Here is a 23,037-nt window from a genome sequence, read left to right on the forward strand (position 1 = left end):
CAATGTTCTTAGGTGATCCTTTCTTCTTAGGTGATCCCTGTGAAAGGGTTGTTTGATCTACAGGGGTCATGACCCACCAGTTTGAGAACCACTGTGCTAAAGGAACATAGTAATAAAATGACTCCTAATGACATATTGCTATACCCATGGGCCAGTGCCTTGCTCAGTCCTCATCAGAGAAGCTTCTTGTGGGACGTGGGAATTAAGACAGACTTACAACTAGACATGTGCAGAGTGAGTGAATTTAGATCACTCAGTCCTAAACAGGATATCTTCATCAAACCCATCCCCTCAAGGACCAGGGATCCATGTGGAAGAGGAAGTAGAAAGACTCTAATGGCTAGAAATGGCATATGACTCACTCCAATGAAACAGCACCATCCAGACACAGCAGGGCTGATGCACATATGAACTCACAAAGACTGTGATAGCATGCACAGGACTGGCACAGGTTCAAACCAAAAAAAAAAAACCAGCACCGAGAAAGGGAAGTGGACACAAAGTTCCAACCCTAACCAAGAAGCTGTTTGTAGTTTACACCTGAGCGTATCAACCACACTCCAGCACAGGCCCCATGCCCAGGAGTAACTGGACAGTATAAAATAGGTGCCATGGTTTTCATGTGCCTTTTGTTTGGTTTTGGTATCTTTTTGTCTTACTGGTTGTTTTTGTTTTGATTTTTTGAGAGGGATGAGGAAATAAAGTGAAGTTGGGTGGGAAGGGAAGGGGGGAGAATCTGGGAGGAGTTGGAGGAAGGGAGAGAATATAATCAAAATATAATCAAAATAATCAGAAGCTATAACCACAAAGTCTCACCAGCATGAGTGCCCAAATGTGAACTGAACAAGGATGACACCAACGAGCATACCAAACTGGATGGGCATAAGTCCACAGGGCCTCAACCCTACACAAATAACAACAGGCAGCTGAGGAAAGCTGGGCTGAAGAGAGGTGGTCCTCCCCAGGGAAGAACACGCCAATTGGTTGTTCAGTGCCAAAAGGTCAGTCTGTCACTACAGTTCACATTAACTGAGAGCGAATGGTCTGATGAACACACTTCGGGAAAGACTGGCATGTGACGCTGCTATTGAATCTTCAAGGGTGAGATCTTATGCTCAGGAGAGTAAGGCCTATGCTTGAAAGAGCAGACACAGACCCAACTCCTCATGACAGGAAGATGCCCGACTCTGTGAGCTGTGGAAGAGAGGAAAATGCAAGACCCACAGAGAGAAAATAGGCGTCTGTCTTCACCTCAAGCATCCTGGAGCAGAGCTGGGGTGCAGCTCAATCTTGTCAGCATGTACAAGACCCTGCACTCAACCCCCAACACCTAAGATAGCTATGAGGTACTCCTGGGGGACACAGGGGTTAAGGCTAGCCCTCTATTGGAAGTTGAGAAGCTTAGGCACAAGATTACAGACAAGAGGCCTTTGGCAATATTGCCACAAAACATTCCTCAAAGAGGTGGGGCCTGCTGACCTGCAGCATGGCAGACCATCTTATTCACCTTCAGAGCACAGGCCATCTCACCATCTCAAAACTTACTAAAGGCTTTTTTCATTTTCAACCTGTTCTCAGTTGCTAAGGGAGAACATCTTTGGCCAAGGAGTATGTTCTCTGAGAAGTCCAGAGAATAGAAATATAAATAATAGAGGGCTTACTTAATGTGTATACTTAATTTCTTCATTAAGATGTAAGGATCTGGCTAAAGAAAGCAGAAGCAGTTTGAGTAGATGACTCAGTCAGTAAAGTGCTTGCTGCAAAACCATGAGGACCTGAGTTTGGCTCTCTAGCACCCACACTTTAAAAAAAAGGCCAAGTATGTGTCTGTACCCCCAGCATGGGGGGGGGGTAAGCAAAAACAGGAGACTCCTGGGGCACCACTGGCCAGCAAGACTAGCTGAACTGGTAAGCTTCAAGTTCAGTTGTGTCTCACAACAACAAGGTGGAGAATGATGAGGATACTTCATATCAAATTTGTGGCCCTCTTATGTGCACACATTGGCCAGAGCATGCACATGTGATGTGTGTGCACATACATGCACACACATGCACACACACACACACAAACACACACACACACACACACACACACACACACACACACAGAGAAAATAAGAAAAAAAGTTGAAGGTACTACTTACCCCACTTACCCAGCTGGGAATTACGCAGCTGCATTTCTGAACCTGCCCCTTCTCAGCTACTTCATCTGCTCTTGTCAACCATCCTGCTGTTGTGGGATGTTTGTACACTGTGAAGATGTATTGCTGTGATTGGTATAATAAAAAGCTGAACAGCCAAGAGCTAGTCAGGGAAGATAGACTTCCAGGCAGAGAAAGGAGGAGGATAATCAAGGAACACAGGAGATGCCATGGAGATGTAGGAGTCAGACACAGAATTGGAGAGAGAGAAAAGCCATGTGGTAGAATGTAGATTTAAAATCATGGGTTAATTTAAGTTATAAGAGCTAGTTAGGAGCAAGCCTAAGCTAAGACCGAGCTTTCATAATTAATAGTAAGTCTCCATGTCATTATTTGTGAGCTGGCGGCCCAAAGTAAAGTCCAACTACATATGGCATCCAATGTGGGGCATGTATTTCCACATAGGACCCAAGAAAGCTTTAAAAAAGTTTCAAACACACAAACATGGAGCCAAACATGGCTTCCTAGTCCCTCAATCAAAAAGTGATCCAGACTGAAAAACAAAAACAAAAACAAAAAACCTTTAAACAGATACAGTAAAAACTGGGAATAGACAGTCATAAAAAATTAAGAGTTTAAAAATAATAAAGTCTTAAAAGAGAGAGTAAAGAAATATTTTAAAAAGCCATGTAAAGATGGGAAATACACAGGGCATCTGGATCCTGTATGGTGTTTTGTTGACTTTGAATTTTTTGAATGCTGCTGAGTGAATGGCAACTGCTGAGAGACATTGAATTTTGAAAGGGACTGATGAAGTAAACCAGCCTATATACTTTAGAGGTGTCTCAGCTTCAGAATGGAAGTCAGAAAATGTGTTGCATTGGGCGAGAGATTATGCCTTTGTTTCCACAAAAACACATAACATAAAATTATGGTTCTCTTCAAAATTAGTGAAGATCAAATTTAATCAGGAGAGGCCTCCTGAAAATCTTGGCTATAGATGTGAAGAAACCAAGAAAGACTACAGGACAGGTGACATATATGCTGATCCCTCTGCTATGGAAACAGCTCTGAGACTGAATGACACATGATACATCTTGTTGGCTACTGAGTCCTCGTGACTTATTATTATATGCCATCCTTTCATATGAATGAAGAGAGATTTATATTACAGTTCGGTTATACAAACTTATAACATTAACAGATGCCTTTATCTGTTCAAACATAAAACAACAAAATCATCTTTAACTGACTTGTGCATACTGCACATTTCATACTTGTGTTAACGTGTGTGTGTGTGTGTGTGTGTGTGTGTGTGTGTGTGTGTGTGTTACCTTTAAAAGTCTGTGTGTTTTCAGGAAAAAAAATGACCAGACACCAATAAAGACAAGTAGCCCAGGTGGTCCAGCCTCTCAGAATGCCTTTGTTGTAGTTTTCTTGAAATTCTATATTCAGAACAGCTTCCAAGCTGCTAGCTCAGATGGTCCATCCTCACAGACTATACAGCCAAGAGTTCAGATAAGCTCTATACTTTCCCACTACACTGAGACTAAACAAAAAATAATAGAGTTAGCTCTCCCAGGACTTGACCATTGTCCCAATTTTCTCAGTGTCCCCTAAAGATGCCACCACCCCAGACAACAGGAAGCAATCTACAGAACACGATGCCCATATTCTCAAGTGGTAGGATGGGTGGGGTTTGGTCATTTGGTGGGTTATGGATGTTTGTCATTATTTAGGGGGCATTGATTAGGAGTTGTTGTTGGTTATGGTCAGGGAAAAAACTGAGCAAAGAATATTAAATTCAGGAAGCTATTTCTGAAGGGAAAAAAGGGGAACTGTAAGAATGATAGGATAAAAGAGTAGATTATTGAATCTACTTTAAACTAAAAAATAACTATTAATCTCAAATATTTTACATTGGTATGGATTTTGTATATTGATACAAATTTAGGATTATTTTTGTTAGAAAATACTCAAAATATGTTTCTACTCTTATTTAAGATATTTTTGTTGCTGGGCAAATGGTACATGCCTTTAATCCAGCACTTGGGAGGCAGAGGCAGGCAGATCTCTGTGAATTCGAGGCCAGCCTGTTCTGCAGAGCAAGTTCCAGAACAGGCTCCAAAGCTACACAGAAAAACCCTGTCTCAAAAAAAAAAAGATATTTTGTTATTGATACAAATTTAAGGTTACTTTTGTTATTATATATATTTCTACTTTTGTTTAAGGTATTGTACCTATGCAGCTCATTTAACAATGTAATATAAATTTCTAGTCTTTAAAAGTTATTACTACAAACTGTTTAGGATAATTAAGAAATACAAGTTAGCAGTTAGTCATCAAACAATCAAATTTGAGGCCATGTTAGGTATGTTTTCGAGGTCAAACAGATATATTTTAGATAGACAGATGGTCTTTAAACACTTCAGAGGCCTACAGAATACAGCTTTTAAGATGTTTTAATAATCTAAGGCTTTTCATGACAGTGAGATATGTCTGTTCCTGGCAGCACCAATCTACTTCTAAAAAGGATGATGGGCATCCATATAGAGTTTGCTTTTATTGTGGAAGAGTTAGCCACTGGGCAAGAAACTGCCCTTGCCTCAACTGCTGACAGTGTGCTGTCCAAATTGGACAAGCAAGACACACAAAAAGGCAACTGCTGAACTTCGCAAAGACAAGGTACGACAGTCCTATAAAATTTCCTGCTTCACAAAAAAGTCTGTTAGATATTCTAGACCTGTAGGCCAAAGATGGATGCTCTAACACTGCAAAGGAAACTTGAGTGACTGTCCAGGCAGCCAGATGTCTCTGTCATTTCTTAGTTTTGGAAGTTGCTTGCTCTTCCTGTTTACTCAGGTAATATTATTTCCTCCTCAAGTCTCTGATGGGGTTGAAGATTAGATAGTTATAGTTTTCCTTGTTACCAAATTCAGAAAAGGAACTTACATCAGAGATGTAAAGTTTATAAGGTTGAGAAACATAAAAGCTTAAGTTTTTAATCTAAGAAGATGTTTGAAGGTCTAAAAGGTGTTTTTAGTACGGTAATACGAGTTATAATAAAAAGTGGTTTTAGTATAAAATGATAGATTAATCAAGATGAAATAGATAATAGAATAATTTCTCCAAATTGTCCAAATATAGACTGGATATTGTAAATGTAATCCTTATTTGATAATTGTTCTTATTGTATATAGTTTTACTATGTTAGAGTTAAAACTTTTCCTTTTTACTTAGACAAAAAGGGGGAAATGTTGTGGGATATTTGTACACTGTGTGAAGATGTATTTCTGTGATTGGTGTAATAAAAAGTTGAACATCCAATAGCTAGGCAGGAGAGATAGGCAGAACTTCCCAGCAAAGAAAGGAAGAGAATAATCGAGGAACACAGGAGATGCCGTAGAGATGGGGAACAAGTCAGACACATAGAATGGGAGCGAGATAAAAGCCATGTGGTAGAATGTAGTTTTAAAAATATGGGTTAATCTAAGTTATAAGAGCTAGTGGGACAAGCCTAAGCTAGGGCCAGGCTTTCATCATTAATAAGTGTCTGTGTCATTATTTGGAAGTTGGTGGCCAAAGTAAAGTCCTACTATACCCTGCCACACAGGTGTACAGCCCGCATCTGCCTTCTGTGGCAAACATCTTGCCTTACTCACAGAAACACCTGTGAGGCCCCCGGACCTATTTATCTATGGGGTGGAGCATTGTTCTCCTCAAAAGCAGGGGAATGAACCAGAGCACCATCAAACTGGGGTTTTTAATCAGTCAAAGATTGTTGTCTTCAGCACCAAAAATAGCATTCTAATTGACAGTCTGTAAGGAGGCTCTCAAAGGCATAACAAAGAAATCAAATTAAGAGTTCCCTCCCTTGGTTGCCAGACGAGATGGCATTGGCACTTTCCCAACAGCTAATGTTTTTAACTGACTTTATATATTCTGAGGGACAGTGATCAAGGCCAGTGCAATGGAGGCAAAAAAAGAAGTGTCTGTCTCTATGCTGGGCAAGGCTGGACAAGCTGGAGGTGGTCATTAAGAGACCCACCCACCCCAAGGGTCTCCCCACGCAAGTGAGATGCCTGGAATTCTCCCCTAAATATCAATGCAAGAGAAGTGTGGGCAAGGCCTGGGGCCAGCTGTGTGCACAGGATGTTGATGACCCTGGAGAGAATAAATACCCAGTCTTTATCACTTACCCCAGTCTGTCATCTTAGAAACCCTCTGGAGTTGGCATTGTTCTTTCGCATCGGGAATTTAAGAGTCCATTAATAGCAAAGCCAGGGCAGGTGTCTTCCCACTCTGAGCCCAGTGTTCTCTGATATAAAATATCTCTACTTCCCTAAAACAACTTTCATCTGGCAGAAGCCAAAAAGCCTGGGACAAGTGAGTGGTTAGGTGTGTGCTAGGAAGAGAGGCCTAGAGAATGTCATATACCACATGCACAGTGACCAAAAAGTCCCTCTGCCTGCCACATGTGCACCCAGGTGACATGGCAGTGAATTCTTGAGGTCTCCATGGTGATCTGACACCTACAGCCCAAGGTTCCAGGCATCTGGGCTACTGAGTTACCTGGAGCAAATACCACTTGGTGTCAGATTCAGGGTAATTCTAAAGGAGGCGGGGGGGCCCATAGCCGAGGTCCTCTCAACCTCTAAGTTTGAGTCATCTTTTGCAGTCAAGAGATCTACATGTGCTGCCATGTGACAGAGCCCAAAATAAACATTAGCCACTCCCATCCTCATCAACAGAGTCTGTCGGCGGTGACTCAGATAATGCACACATGACAGCTAGCATATGCCCTTCACAGCGCCCCATGCAATTGCAGCATGGCCGAGGTCAGGGCTGCCTGCCTCCTTGGCTCTATTCTTGGACGTTTGCAGTTCCTGTCCAAAAATATCTTGAGGCCCTGGTTTCACTTATTCTTATTTTTCCAACCCAGCTCAGAACTCCATTTTCCCAATCATTCCTCCTATAATCCAAGATCCTCACAAGCTATTTCCAAATATTGAAACACATTATGGCAGGCCACCAGCTCCATCTTATAATCAAATAGATGAGTCACACGGCAATTTCCTCTGGATTTTTTCATTGGATTTCCACTCCCACCTCATTGCTTTGACCGATCTAGTGTTTATGGAGAAAGAAATGACTGCTTTCAAATATATATGATTGTGTTTTTAGCCAAATGAAAGCCAATGGCTTAAGTGGGATGTCTCCTCACCCTGTTCCGTGTCCATTTTCTGATAGTCACACATGTGCCCTTCCTTGGTGAATTTTGGAGGTCATTTCCCCAGAGGGACATCCACCAACATCATGTGAAAGCTAGCCATTTTCTCCAAGTCAGACGCCAGCATGGGGCCTGTGGATGATGCTAGAGGATCACTCCTCAGTATTTCTCACGCTGTGATTTTCCTTATAGGCTCATAGTAAATCCAGAGGTTAAACTCTTGATAGACTAAAAGATGTAGGGACACTTTGGTGTTTACTTATGTGACCACTGCTCCAGTAACCCTGAGTAATGGTGGCCTAGGTGAGGTTCAGAAAGGGGATGTGCCTCTCTAAGATGCTTAGTGTCTTTGGTGTGTTCTGAAATAGTTTATGCTACCGACAGCCTCCTTATTTTTGGAACATAAATATTGTAAAGTGAGATAAGAGTCTAGTTGTCTCATTGACATGTGAAGCTACTCTGTACTCAGTTCTCCAGCATGAAGACTGACAGAGAGAGAGAGAGAGAGAGAGAGAGAGAGAGAGAGAGAGAGAGAGAGAGAGAGAGAGAGAGAGAGAATCACCTGTATATTCCTTTATGGAAAACCTTAAATCCTTGATTTGCATATATTTAGTTTTCCCTCCACTGACCAGAAAAACAGGTGCCCTGCACATATTTGTCTGCTTCTGTGGGTTAGATCAGCCAGGCACTGAAGACTTGGGGGCACCCGGTCTTCTGTGACTGTCCTCTGGGCAGTCCTCTACCTGTGACCCACATCCTTACTCCAGTGAAAGCATGCTGGACATGCGCCTGGCCTGCTCCCAGGGCGTCTTTGTCTCGCCCCGAGCCCTTCTGTGCTGTTATCCGGCATTTGCGGGGACCAAACCTTGCTACTTTGCTAGTACCCCACGTGTGTTCTCTACTGCTGTGCACATGTGTCCTCAGTGTCCTTTCTAGAGTGCACACACATTCTAAGGGAGCCTTAACGACTTCACGACTCCGCTCTGCATAAACCGCCTCACTCAGTACTCCAGTCCAAGGCAGTGGCATCTGCTGCTGCTCACCTGAGGTGGATCTGTCCTCCCAGTTCCAGCCAACTTCCTCAATTCTTGAGAGGTCCTGAGGCAGCTTCAGGGGCACACCCTGTCTGGAAATATTAGTCACTTGAGTTCCCAGCTTGAAACTCAATGTACCCTGAAACTTCTCCCCATCTTATCTGATGGTTCACTCCCTCCCCGCCTCTTAGAAGATGAATTAATAAGGAAACTAAATGAGGGCTTCCCATTCAGGGCTCATGATATTCCCAGCAGTTGAGTGATGAATGAAGTAGGCTCAGTCAACTAAGACCCTTGTTCTGAATGTCCTGGGGTGCTTAGTTTCCTAGCACTGCTGATAGTAGCATAAGCGTAGAGCCTAAAATAACAGGAATCAGTGCTATTGCAGTTCTAGACACCGCCATTTGAGACCCGCTTCGTGGGAACCCTTCCATAGCTCTTCCAGCTTTGGTGGCTCCAAGTAGTCTTCCATATGTAACTTCATTGTCTCAGCCATTGGCCGTTTATGACCCAAGATCACTGTTACACATTCTCTCTCTCTCTCTCTCTCTCTCTCTCTCTCTCTCTCTCTCTCTCTCTCTCTCTTTCTGTGTGTCTGTCTGTCTGACTGACTGACTGACTGTCTCTGTCTCTCTATCTGTGTATCTCTCTGTGTATGTCTGTTTTTGTCTGTCTGTCTGTCTTTGTTTCTGTCTCTGTGTGTGCCTGCCTGTCTGTCTCTGTTTCTGTCTCTGTGCGTATGTGTCTGTTTGTCTCTGTCTCTCCATGTGTCTCTCTGTGTGTATATGTATGTGTATGTGTGTGTGTGTCTGTCTGTCTGTTTCTGTTTGTGTGTCTGTCTCTGTATGTGTGTGTCTGTGTATGTGTACGTGTCTATCTCTCTGTCTCTGTCTTTGTCTGTCTGTCTCTGTGTGTCTGTGTCTCTGTCTCTCTCCATCTCTGTCTCCCTCACTCCCATCTCACGTGTTACTATCATCCACATCACACTCCGGGTTCTTGTACAATTGTCTTCATCAACACTATGGCCACCCCTGTCATGATAACCCATACCGGTCCCTTACACAGCTGGATCCCTAAGTATGGCTGAGTCATTTATTTTTACTTGCACTGGCTCTGGCTCTGTAGCCCAGGTTTGTCTCAAACTCATGGTGCTCCTGCCTCAGTCTCCCAAGTGCTGGGATTACAGGTATGTACCCCATCACCTGGCTTTAACCAAGCAAATGTCTCATAGCCTGCCTCCTTTCCTGCATGTAATAGCTCATGGGTTAGTAAGCAAGACTGGACTAGAAACTCACCTTTCTCCAGTGCCCTACGACCCTCGAAGGTAAATGTTGACTCCCGGCTTCCTCCTTCACATCTAATCAAATCATTTTCATGATGTTTCCCTCCTGTGAATTCCCTCATGTGAATTTTACCTTGGGGAAGCAAACACAATCCCTTCCAAGTATAATACTCTTCATATTTTGTTTTGTTTTCTTCCTTTTCCAATGACGCCTTCTTCATTCATTGGGGACAATCAATTTGCTGCTAATGAGGTTTCTGAGGGCAAGGACAGTGTCTTAGTCATCATAATGTTCCCAGCCCCCAGCAGTGCCTGGGTGTGTGATAAGGTTAAAGGGAGCATGGGTGAGAGGAGGGGCCTCTGCCGCACCTCAGGGCGGGTCACAGCTCTCTCGGGAAGCAGCACCGGCCTCACCAAATCCCATAAGGCGTTTTGTTCTCCCGACTCTACAGATGGGAAAAAGAGGCTGGGAGAAAATAGAGATGTCACTCTCGTGGTGCCTAGTGTGCCAAAACCCAAGTCTGTCTGATCCGGAGCCCAAGCACTTAACCAAAAGCTCTGGTGTAGTGCAGCCTGTGGTCTCGGGCCTGGGTCAAGCTGTGCCTGCAGACAACAGGATCACGGCGCTGAGGCAGGAGTGTGTCATAGCTGGCCACTGAGGGAAGGAGACGGGCTTCGGAAACAGTTGAGGAAGCTGAGTTGTTTTTATTGTTGTTTGTTCTGGGTTGATTTTGGTTCTTCAAGACAGGGTTGCTCTGTGTAGCCCTGGCTGTCCTGGATCTCACTCTATTGACCAGGCTGGGCTCAAACTCAGAGATCCACCTGCCTCTGCCTCCCGAGTGCTGGGATTAAAGCATGTGCCACTGCTACCTGGTGAAAGTTGAGTATTAAAACAGAGAAAAGTTAACATGGAAATGCATGTATGTAGTGTGTGTGCTGTGTTTGCAGTTCGTCTGCATGGTGTGTATGCTATGTGTTTACGATGTGTATGCTAGGCAATGTATGTTGTGTGTGTGTGTGTGTGTGTGCTGTGGGGAACTCTGTCTCCCTCATAGAGCCACCAAAGACTTGTGAAATTCAAGAAGAAACACCCATGAAAGTTCCGGTGCAAGGTGCTCTACTGAAAAGCAGAGGTGTCGGGAAATGAAAGGCCTGGTCGGCTCAGACTTAAAGGGGTTTCTATCTGAACTGGGAGAAGCAGACTCAAGCCGGTTCTAACTTCACAGAAGGATACACACAAGGAGTGAGGAGAACTAACGTTTCCAGAGCCCCTCACTGCACAGCAGGAACAGATGTCAGTCACTCTGACAGCTGCCTACGAGGAAGGTATCCTTAGCAAGGCCGTCTCACAGGTGGGAAAACCAGAGATGTTTACTTGTCAACCCAGAGACACACTCTGGCTCAAGGAGAGGTAGGACCAAAGTTCATCCCAGGCCTGTGCGGCCTGACTTTTCCCGTCAGCTCGCTGGGCAGTTTCAAGAGCAATTCAAAGATATGAAGTGGATAGGCGTGGACCCTTCGCCCTCAACTTGGAAAAGAAGCACCAAACAGAACATGGCAGCCACCTTTGAAAACTGCGGAAGCGTGAGGAGATTCGGGAGATCGTGTGGGTGGGTCACCATTGGGATATCTACACCTCAGAAAGACAGTGGGGTGAAAGGGAAGGAGGCTTTGGGGGAGCCAGAAAACGAACACCAGCAGGTTCTATTCCAACAAAGCTCACATGTTGCCCTTGCAGAGGCGTCCTGGGGGGGTCAGGTCAAGCCATATTAGTGGCAGAGAGGGCAAAAGGTTTAAGCCTTGCCTGGCTAGATCTCAGGCTGGAAATCACCAGTCCCCATTGCCCTCAGCTAACAGAGAGAGAGAGAGAGAGAGAGAGAGAGAGAGAGAGAGAGAGAGAGAGAGAGAGAGAGAGAGAGAGAGAGAGAAAGAGTTTTTAATCCCCATGCTTTAGGTCGGCCGAAGACCATGAGCCCTCAAGGGATAAAGCTAGGTCCATCTGTTCCATCACGAATTTTCCAGACCCAAAGTGGAAGGTCAATCGGCTTTGATTATAGCTCAGCTTTATATGACCCCAAATACTTCCCAACTCAATCAGCCAAAAATATCCCTTCTTTACTGTGAACCATGATTCCAAAGGATAGAAGTCAGGGCTTCAGAAAAAAAAAACAGCTGAGGACTGAGGCACCACTAACGACAGGAGAAGTGTGTCACTGTCCCTTAGAAACACAGCTTGTTCTAAAAGCCAGAGAAAATAAGCACACTTATCTCCTTTGGAGAGGAAAACGGAATGCCTTCTTTCTCATAGATTTTATTTATTTTATTATAAGACATATAGGTAAAAACTTGCATATTTTGAAAAAGATAAAAAAGGTAATAAAACAGACATTTTTCTCAGTAAGAAATATGTTCATAAATATGCTTTATCAAATGTTAAAATGGCTATTTGCAAAATAATAATAAATAGAACACAGCTGTGGCATACAAGGATCAATCCAAAGGATGAGGCCTTTTTATGCTTTGGGGGAAAAAAACCTTTGATTATCTTTAAAGTGCAATCATTTTGCACTCCAGGTTACCAATAGTTGAGATTTTTAAAAAATATTTTATGATAGCTCCATGATTTCAAAAACAACAAAACATAAAAGAAGATTTAACCAAGTAGAATTTGACGAAAATAGTTTCCTCAAAATAAACACTTGTAAGACACATAAGTAAACAATTTTTTGAACCTATAAGTGCTACATCTATCACCTCTTAGTCTACAAATCTCTGTGGTCTTGAAACAAAAACTGTTAGTAAGCCTTAGTTTCCAGCGAATGCCAGCATGACCCTTCACAGCTGGACGGGGCAGTAGGTGTCCCGAATGTGATGGGGCCAGCCCTACACCTGTCCTTCCAGGGAGTGAGGTATGCAGAAAGCCCTCCTCCTCCTCCTCCCAATAAACTCCCACCGGTTCCCTAGACTGCTTTATGACTCACGGGCGTCAAATCCACATAGAACAAAACTGGGCAAAACCCCAATGATGAGACACTCCTGTTCTAGGTATTCTTCATAAGCTTCAATATTCTGCTGCCCAAAAAAGAGGGGAAAAACCCATGTAAACCCCAAACATGCCCTTAAATGAGTCTCAGGCGTCCATGTAGCAGGTCAAGCTATTCCTATGAATAAATACTGACTCTCGACAAAGATCTTTCCTTGTCTGTGCATGTGGTTGCCCAGGAGGCTAACCTGTTGGTTCCCATCTGCAATGGGGAACCCGCTGCTCACAATGCTTATGTATTCAATCTAATATAGATCACTGGTCCCAAAGGCCTTCAGCGATGTCCATCAGGGAGACATCTGGGTGACACTGGCTGCCTAGAGCACAGAGAGGTCATGGCAGGATTTTGACTTGAGCTTGAAGGCCATGTTCTTGTTGTTTTTGGCCACAATCTTGCCCCAGAAGCGCCGGGCTTTCCTGGGGATGCTCTCCCGCCTCTTCTGGTAGGCCAGCCTCCTCTCATTCTTCTCCTTGCTGTCTCGGCGCAGGCGGACCTGCCGCACGATGCCTTCAAACAGTTCCTTCACGTTGTGCTGCACAGCCGCAGAAGTCTCAATGAATTTGCAGTCAAACACCACAGCGCAAGCTCTCCCTTCTGGAAGGAAGAAGGAGAGAAGAAAGTCAGAGAGGTCACGGAGTATGAGCCTGCATAACGTGGCGGAGCTGCAGGACACTTCTCTAAAACCCCACTAGGATGACATGGAGCAGTAGACTACAGGACAGGTGCAGAGAGGCAGTAAGGCACACAGCCTCCCCAGGATGAGTAGAAATAGGCCATGAGAGGATCGCAGGAAGCCAGCCAGATCCAGCTCACTGCAAATTCACTATGTGAGAGTGCAGTTCCACCAAACGCAGTAATACTAATTACAACAGCAAAAGCCAGAGTCTACACTTTCTAAAGGTTTGCTACGTTCACAAAACCCGGCCAAGCTCCTTCCAAACGCTTTTCACTGCTCGTGACAATCTCAAAAAATATGCCATTATCCTCATCACATAGATGAAGAAACCGGGCAAGGCTTTTTAAAACCATGAAGGAACTCACACAGCTGACAGACACAGAAAGCCTGGGCCTGCTCCAAACTCAAGCTTACACTCTTTCTCCTGACTCAGTTTCCTTCACCGAAAACTCTAATTCTAATTCTACTACTTAGCTTTCCTCTTTAAAAAATAAAAATAAAAAAGGTATGATGAGATCATTTGAGGAAAAAATTATTTTATAAACATATAATACAGTTACATCAAACCTTTCTAAAACTACATAAGCTTTTCTATAACTCTCAATTTCAAATACTCCATTGTGTTTAAAAACCATGCATCCAAGGTTCAGTTTGAAGAGATCTAAACACTGAATACTGTTGTGTCCTAGCAAGACAATCCAACTGGTTGGAAAAATTGTCTTAGCAGGGACTGAAAATGCCATGTTTTATTTTTAGGGCTGTACTAAATCTGCATTAAGCCAACACAATCTCGAGGGCCCTTAAAAAGAATACGGAGGCACACTCATCAACTAGGAATTATCCTTGAACAAGGACGAAGACGCATGTGTGGTCCATCAGTCTGATGCCCTCATAGAAGCTTAGGAAGGAGGGGCTGGGGTTAGAGAGTATTAGATGGAGTAACAACCTGAGTATAACGCTTTTCTTTTGTCTCCCAACCCAGAGCTCCCCGCCCTTGCATTAACATGCTGCTTCCCTGAACTTGGGATCTGCTTCAGAACAAAGGTTAAGACTGCCAGTAAATTCCTGAGGATGCTCTCATCCCTAAAGTAACTCCAGGAGAACACCCAAAGAGCAGTGGGGAGCCTGGAACCCATCAGGTAGACCAGAGGATGAGGAGGAGAACACGAGATGACTACTACAGACGTTGGGAACCATGGGAGTCTTCGACACGAAACTCCACGGAGCATCCCCCCCCCCCCCAGCCCCTGGTTGCAGCCTTGCAGGGGGACGGGGAAGAGAACCTGCCTGTGGGCCAGTGTGTGCGTGCAAGGGTAGTGCCCAGGAACGCACACCCTCTCACCTGACACGGACACTTCTCGGCACCGCACTAAGTCACTTTTGTTGCCAACCAAAATGATAGGAATGTCTTCCGTCTGCCGGGCCCTGCGGAGCTGGATCCTTAGTTCAGAGGCCTTCTCAAAGCTTGCTCGGTCTGTGATGGAGTAGACGATGAGGTAGGCATCCCCAACCTGCATGCAGTGGTCCTGAAGCCATTCATTCTCCCCCTAATGAAATAGGAAAGCCTTCCATGAGCTCAGACTAGCCTGAAAATTGAGATGTCGTTTTTTGCAAACAACTGTATGTCTATCCCAATTAAGAGAAAGGAAGAAAACTGCTTCCAACACCTCAAAATGCATTGGTCCTCCAAGATGTCTAGGGATGAAAAAAAAGTCAGTCTGCATTGTTTTTATGCCAAAAAACTTGCTTTCCAATTACTACTACAGCTTGAGCTGATATGATATATAACGACTTTGACAAGAAGTATTTCCAATTTCAATCTAACTAACCTGCCAAAAATAGGCCTTTTCTGACTCCCTAAAGGTTTCCTTTTGTTTTCCCCAAGGGGTAGAATTAAGAACCCTTTTGTAAGAACAGGAGGCTTCTCAATAAACAAATGATCTTGCGTACATGCGGGGAGGCCTAAAGCCTGCCCACAGCCTGCTGGAAGCAGTGCTAGAAGGCTGGCTTCACACAAAGTGGTTTGGTGTCGTTGAAAATAAGCGGCCATGCTTGTTTGAACTTTCCCTAAAACAACTATGCTTCTTGTGGTTTTTAATAGAATCGGGGCAAACCACTGCAATCTGTTTGTTCTTTAGGGCTCATCTGTGAACGACCTGTTCCTCGGCACAGTCTCGTTCTTCAGAAGTAAATGCTTTTAATCAAGAAAATGAGCCCGCCTCATCTGGAACATCCACTATGTAGGACAAGGTCACTCTGGCACCAAGCAGCCTGCTGAAAGGCAAGCCCTAAAAGAACACCCTGACAGTGACAGCCCCGCATACCTTATTTTCCCACATGTCCAGGAGGATAATGGTTGCGCTCTCTCCATCAACGAACAGGGTGCGCTCATATGTATCTTCTAGAAAAGAAAGGTGAATATGAATTACTTTGGCCCAAGAGGCTCCTGTCAAATTCACACTAGAAACTACGCTCCATGGAGGCTGTGGAGGCAGCTCTCAGTCAATACAGTGCTGACTGGGCAAGCACAGGAACCTGAGTTCAGTCCTCAGCACCCATGCGAAAAGCCAACCACGGTGGTCAGCACCTGCACTCCTTGCTTTGGGGGGGGCAGAAGCAGACATATCCCTAGGGTCCGCTGGTCAGCTAGCCGAGCCAGCTCAGGTAGCTCCAAGCCCAGGAGTTCTGTCTCACAAAACAAGGTGGATGGTTCTGGAAGAACCACCCCTGAGACTGACTTCCAGCACTGATGAACATATGCATACATATCCATACATACGTGCTCTCACATGAACAGGTACCTCCCATACGCACACACACATAGTGAGAGAGAGAAAGGTAGACAGACAGACAGACAGATAGAGAATGTACTTAGTGCATATAAAACAAATTATGTAAATATACAAACATTTACAAAAATAAATTACTATTGTAAGGGCTAGAAAGATGGCTCAGTGACCTCTGACCTCTCTGGGTATCTGCATGCACATATGTGCACACACATACACACACACACACATGCACAAAACTATTGCTTTCCTTCAACAGTGGCACACATTCCTCCCGTCCTACTAAGGGATCTTCCACAGGTTTTGTATGTGGATGACTAAATTACTTGAATTAAAGGGAAATTGTTTTCATCATTATTGAGCCTTTTTGGAGGAAAACCATTATAAGGATAAATAAACTCCCTAAGAACTTTTGACCCTAATCCAATGGATGAAGCTATGAGAAAGTATTAAGGATAAGCTCCGTCATGGGATGTTTTAACTGTAAGCTCTATTTTCATAGGCCTCGTGGGAAATCCATTGTGTGTTTCAGTGGGTGGTCCCTGAACATTCATTCAGTAGAAACTTCAGGGACTCTGAGCTTAGCAATGTTTCTCCTCTTTGCAGAAACACAAGGAAACCCTATTTGGAGACTGTCCCTAACTGGACCGTCATCTTCTTTAACCCTCGGCCTGTTGAGATGGGTTCTCGCCAGTAGCCCTGGCCAGCCTAGAACTCACAGGCTGGCCTGGGAGTCGCTTCCTGGGAGCTGGGATGACAGGAATGTGCCATCACACCTGGCTTCTTCGTTTTAAAAAATAAACACATAACGCGTTCCCTAACATAAGACAGCTTGTGTTTTCATCTGAAGTACAACAGCAGCTTCCCTTGGTAATGGAAACTCTCTCTCTGAACTTGGGCCTGGATTGGCTGTAGGTGAAGGGTGAGAGCAGTCAAGGGCCAGAGGAGCTCCTGGAAAACGCTGCCAGGCCTGGAGCGGTGAGCCATTCTGCGGTTTTTATGAGAGGATTTCCCATCAGCGCTGTACGACGACCCCCGTGCCTGCTATGGGTTTCCTGTTTTTAATCCCAACTTTTAAAAACTATAGCTTTCATAACAATTTATCTCTTTTTGGTCCTTGTGTCTAAGTCTGTTCCTTTAGCTGTCTGCAAGGCTTGTCCCCGCTAGGGTGCTTTCTGGGTGTGAGTTTAGAGTCTGAACTTCATTTCCTCTCTATGCATCACTGCATCACTAGCATCTCACCTAGTGAGATACTCTCCCCTGTGCTAGCTTCTCTCCCCTCCCCCCTCCCCCGCAGGTGTTTCCCTACGACAGAGATTTGCGCCTTTGTTTTCTGTCCCCCTCTGGCCCATTGTATATGCTCAGTATAAACCTGCGCACTAAACGAATGAGCAGCAAATGCCACGCTGTTGCGGCCGTGGGCACCCAAACCTGAATTCACATCTGGGAGCTACCCTTTCCTACCCACGTGGCTCTAGACGATGTGAGTTCCTAAGGCTCAGTTTCCTGGCCATGGGGTCTGAAGCTACAAACAGACTACAGGAACACAGAGCAGTGGAGATGCGGGGTCAGCTGTAAACAATGTTTATTCTGTGTGTACTACAGGCCAGCGCTGGGCTAACATGCTCACTGCTCTGTCCTTAGTCCGGTACTGCCACCCTAGGAGTACCACCTCCCCAGTACCGCCTGAGGTGAGGAAGCCGGCCCAAGAGCACTTAGCTAGTCTGTGTCACCTAGGGGTGGGGGATCTAAACGCACTCCTTCCATTCCAAATCCAGAGCCCTTTGCCAGACTCCCCGTGTACTGAGTATCTTCTCACCTAGTGCGGGGCTTCTAAACCCTAGTTGTCTTTAAGGTCAGCTCAGAGACCTCCTCTTCCACCAAGCCTTTTCTGATTTCCACAGCCAAATTCCACTTTCTCCTTGTGACTTCCACTTCCACTGTGCCTCACCAAGTGCTGTGGTCACGTTAAGTAACTGTTTACAGTGAATGAGTCGATGAATGGATGAATGGGTAGATGTACAGATAGAATTAGATATGCACAGAGAACCATAAGACTATTTCGATCGGCTGGAATAGCATCCATCTTTATTAGAAGAAATGATGGGGAGACTATCATGTACATGCCCCTGGTTAATGCTGAAAGGAAAAGAACAATGCATGGGTGTGCCTGGGAAAACCTCCCTCTGGGGAAACCCAGAGCTAACAAGTCAATGTGAATGAGGGTGCACTTCTAAACCAAATGAATTAAGCCACTCAATTAGGAGTAACATGGGGTGAATCCAGCACTGAGAAGCTTCTCATTATCAGATGCTCAGTTGAGTAGGCAGTTAAGGAAAAGCTCTTCCCTTTCTCTCTCCAAAAATGTTTCCTATTTTTCCCAATTCCAGTTGCAAATCAGGCCTCTCCCTCTGTGCCTGTTGGATATTACCCTCTGCATAGATACCACTCCTTCAAATAGGCAAACACATTTAGAAGCCTATTATCCACTTTTCAACTCCCCCCTCTTTAAAGAAATAAACCAACAATGCTTAGCCAATCCCTCCCTTATATCAGCCCTCAGAGCAATTTATTTCTGCTTTCCCAGCACTTGCTCTAAATCACAGCCACTGGCGCTTAGCTTCACAACCTCGGCCATCACTGGGTACCCAAAGCCTGCACAGGGTCATCCCACGTGCTATGTACTTAACAGCACCTGGGTCGTTAAATCCTAGGCAGCAGAGGACAGTGAAAGAATGTGGGCTTTTAGTTAAACCACAGTGGGTTTGCATCCAAGCCTTAGGAGTCGCTTAACTCTGTAAGCCTCCATCCTAACACCTGTGAAGTGGGGATGCTAACACCATATTAGTTCTGTCCTTGTCTGAACTGCCAAAGGCACATGTGAAATGCCTAGCACAGTGCCACCACATAGCATGGCCCCACATGGTAGAATGAGTGAAAAAGCACCAACATAAACTATAAAACCCCAGTCTCCACACCCAGCTTCCCCAAATGGGTGGTTCTCCATCTGCCACTCACTCTCTCCAAGACTCCATTCATGCATGGGCATACAAATTCCGTGAGGACCGAGGTAAACACCAGCAAACAGAAGGCACTCCACGAGGCCCCTCCCACCGCAAATGCCCATTCTGAGTATCAGCTCCCTCCTCTTTTGCTGCCTCTAGAACCCACCGGCCTGTACTATGAGCAAAACAACCGCACACCAGCCCTGTTTCTCCCCTGACTCTGGCTTAGCTATCGTCCCTGAGAGTCTGGAAGTGAGGAGAGAAACGGATGCTGCATCCGTGAGTCATCATTCAGGGCCTGTCCCTGAGCTGCCTCTTGAAGCAGTGAACTTCCAGACAACCAAGGACAATAAAATCTTTGGATGCAGTGGGCCATTGTCGTGAGGAATAGAGTTCGAACAAGTTGAATAGAGAGAAATGAGTCACCACTAAGCCGTCTTTCCCACCCTCATTCCCCCCACGCCAAAGTCTGCCATGACGTTGTCCATTTAACCGAAAGTGGGGACAGGCCATGTGAGGTATCAAACACTGGACAGTCTTGCTCCCTTTCTGCAGCTGTGACTAGGGGCATGTCGCTGACCTGGGCATGTGTGCTGACGTTGGAGCTCTAGTTGAAGGACACTGCACAAAAATAACTAATCATTAGAGCTGTGATTCCCACCCCAGAATATACAGAACTTGTTGTGTAATATGTTTTTATAAACCAGGTCTAGAATTAAGTAAGGATTGAATTAATAAATACTTGAAATAAGACCATATAGAGAAAATCATGTGGAAAACCTGTCGGACTCTGCACAGGACATTTTTCATCATTTTTATATTTCAATTTTTTTAATTCTATTACTTCAAGTTTAGCATTTGACCTAGTTACTCTTGCAAATGCTTCTAATGTTAGTGCACACAAGCTAATTGGTGCACTCTAACAGGTTTTTTGTTTTCCCGAAATCAGTTTGGTTTTATGCATAATCATAGAAAAGGTATCTGCACTGAATGGTCCAGGTCAGGGTCAGCCTCCCTGGACCCCTCAGACTTGACCTCAGAAAGCCCCTTGATGCCTCAGGTCAATAGATTTTGGTGCTGTGCACACATGTTCTTCTCTTTTCTTTTTTGTCCTGAGGACCTGTGCCAGGACTTGGGGTTGGCCTCTGCCACCCATCTCAGTGTCAAGTATCTCATTTTCTCCTAATTCTTAAGATACATTTTGTTTTGATTTATTGTTTTTTTTGGGGGGGGGTTGTTTTGTTTCATTTTGTTTTTTTTTTTTTTTTGCGGCAGAGTCACATAGCACAAGCTAGCCTCAAACTCACTATGTAGCTGAAAATGACCTTGAATTCCTAGTCCTTCTGTCTCTGCCTTCCCAGTGCTGGGACTGTAAGTGTGTGCCATTGTGCCTGGCTTCCAGCTCTACAGAAAAATGACCCACCCACCTTTGTTTTTTTAGCTTACAAGACAGAAGCCCACCAGTGCCAGGCTACCTACCTCCCAGGACCTCACAGTCGCTGTCCATGCTGTCATGTACACCTGCAAAGATGTTGGCCAGGGTGGACTTGCCCACCCCTTGCTCCCCTATAAGCACCACTCGGTAGTAGGTGTTTCCTGACTCCGAGGAGATGACGGAGTCTGTGGAGTCGGAGGACCAGCTCTGTCGGCAGTGGTCTTCGTGAGTGCTGGAGTGGCAGTTTCGGAGGCTGCAGGGGTGAGGATCATTCTGGACCATCAGATGCCTGCCATCAGCAGGGATGCTCCAGCGCTGCTGTGGCTGCATGCCCACAGTGCCCTGGCGCATGGTGACGTTATTCAGAGTCATTGTGGGGTCCTAGGAAGCAAGGCAGTCAAGATCCCAATATTAGTAAGGATGAGTTAGGCCCAAGGGAGCACAAACGCTGTTGTTGGTGGCATTCCATTTGATGGGTGTGAATTAAGCACTCTTAATATAAGGAACACCCATGAAACAGGACCCAAGACCTTAGCAAGCAGAATTTTCAACTATACACACATACAGTAACTGGCTTCTGAAGCAGGCTGTCATTTGCCATACCCGTAACCTCACCAAATGCTCATAACCTTCCTCCATCCTTAAAGGAGCTTTGAAAATCCCACTGGGAGCTGGCACAGCGGCAGCTGGAAGGAACCCACTGCCTCTAGCAACAGCTTTACGGCCAGCAACAAGTCAGTGCTGCTGGGGACCAGCTGGCCAGGGTAGCCGCTCTTGTCTAAACATGGCTCTTAATCGCACCAGCGGCTTGCAGCCTTTTGTGCCTCAGTGGGAAACACGTGGCAATGACATCACTCCCCTGGTTGGACTGGACAGGCACTTTGGGGGAACTTCCATGTTTAGTAAAGTTGCCCTGTTGGTCTCCAGCTGCCTGAAGAGAACATTGTCTGGGGAGTGGGGCCGTTTCTGTTTGAGGTTTATGCCTCGCCTCTGCCCTCTTGCTCAGGGACACTGTTTAACATAGGAGTCCTGAGCCTAGTCCTTCCGACAGTGGCAGGACCTGCTCACATTTGGACACTTCAAACTTGTACAAAAAGTGCTCCATTCTCAACAAAATCTCGTCCACGCCAAGATTTAATTGGCTCAGAGTTCCACCTTCTTGAAGTAAATCAGAAGGTCAAAGACTCAGCAAAACGGCATTCAACAACTTCCTACAATGTTCTTCTTGCAAGACTTCCTCGCCTGACAGAGCAGAACGCAGAAGCATCCATGGTTAACTCAGCAAGTGCCCCGAGTGAGCGCGAGGATCGCACTGAGCTCACACACCCTACTCCACATCCTGAGTCCTAGGCCACCAGCCAGAACCAGCCGGTTTCTTTTTAAGTCATAAAAACAGTCCCTGGGTTGGCGGACTTGGCCGCTTGGTCACCCAATCGGTAAGGTGACACTCCTCCGGACTGAACTAGGGAATCCCCATCAGGAGCGCATCCTTTGCACCTGAACTTCTTTCTCCCATGGCAGAACCCCCAGCACAGACATCACGGTCCAGGGGCTCCCTTCCCAACTTAAAAAGTTCAGCGACCAGAAACGCCCCTTCCCGCCGCGGCTCCCCCCGGGATGCCCCGCCGCGATGCCCCCTTACTTGGCTGCACCCGGCCGCTGGGTGGGCGTCCGCCGTCGGTCCGCACAAAGCCTGCTGCCTGCTGCGGTGCCTGATGCCCGCCTGCGATGCCGGCTCCGCAGCCCGAGGCCGTGTGGTATCCGCTGGCACTGCCGCCTCCCAAAGCCACCGCGGCCGGCACCGTTTATAGCGCGCCCGGCGGCCCCGCGACGGGGCTTTTCCGTGACGTCAGCGCTCCCGCCGGGAGGGGGCGGCTCTGCAGCAAACTCTGAGTTGCAGCCACTTAGCTAAATCAGTTACTCCCGGCCATGTGATTCCCCTCGCCCCTTGAGGGGAGAGAGGGGAAAAAAACGAAAGTTCAGTCCTTGGCCTCCTTGATTTTGTTTTATTTTCTTTTTACCAGGTGGACACTGGAAAAATACACTTAGTGCTACTTGATCGCCCTTCCCGGCAGGGCACTTGTGAGCTGTCTGAATAAAGGATGGGGAAAAGAGACAGGCCTGAGTTGCGAGTCCAGCTTTGCCAAGAAAGCAGATCCGCCTGAGTGAGCAAGACTTGGGCCTCCAGGATGGGGCTAGAGCCACTCTGGGTGGGCAGGCCAGTTTTACAGCATGCTCTGAGAGGCAGTTGGGCTCTTCCTGCTTCCTATGCCCCTCTGTCTGGATTGGGGAGACGGGGAGCACCATACTGCCTTGTTTCCCTCTTCTGGCCGAGGCCCAAAGACAAGGGGCTGGAGGAAAGAGCTGGGGAGACCTTGAAAAGGGCAGTCTGGCTCCAAGC

At 45.9% G+C, this 23,037-nt stretch overlaps 1 protein-coding gene across 1 annotated transcript; it reads right to left on the reverse strand.

Annotated features, from left to right (window-relative positions):
• Nucleotides 1-11,982: 11,982 nt before the first annotated feature.
• On the reverse strand, nucleotides 11,983-22,447 carry Gem (GTP binding protein overexpressed in skeletal muscle). The gene is made up of 5 exons (XM_028871588.2): nucleotides 22,279-22,447; nucleotides 20,681-21,017; nucleotides 15,732-15,808; nucleotides 14,750-14,954; nucleotides 11,983-13,325 (listed from the first exon to the last, which is right to left on the reverse strand). Exons 2-5 carry the CDS (start codon nucleotides 21,006-21,008, stop codon nucleotides 13,048-13,050), a joined length of 888 nt encoding a protein of 295 aa, XP_028727421.1. The 5' UTR covers nucleotides 21,009-21,017; nucleotides 22,279-22,447; the 3' UTR covers nucleotides 11,983-13,047.
• Nucleotides 22,448-23,037: the final 590 nt, after the last annotated feature.

Source organism: Peromyscus leucopus, chromosome 2 (assembly GCF_004664715.2).
Source record: "Peromyscus leucopus breed LL Stock chromosome 2, UCI_PerLeu_2.1, whole genome shotgun sequence".
Classification (NCBI taxonomy): domain Eukaryota; kingdom Metazoa; phylum Chordata; class Mammalia; order Rodentia; family Cricetidae; genus Peromyscus; species Peromyscus leucopus.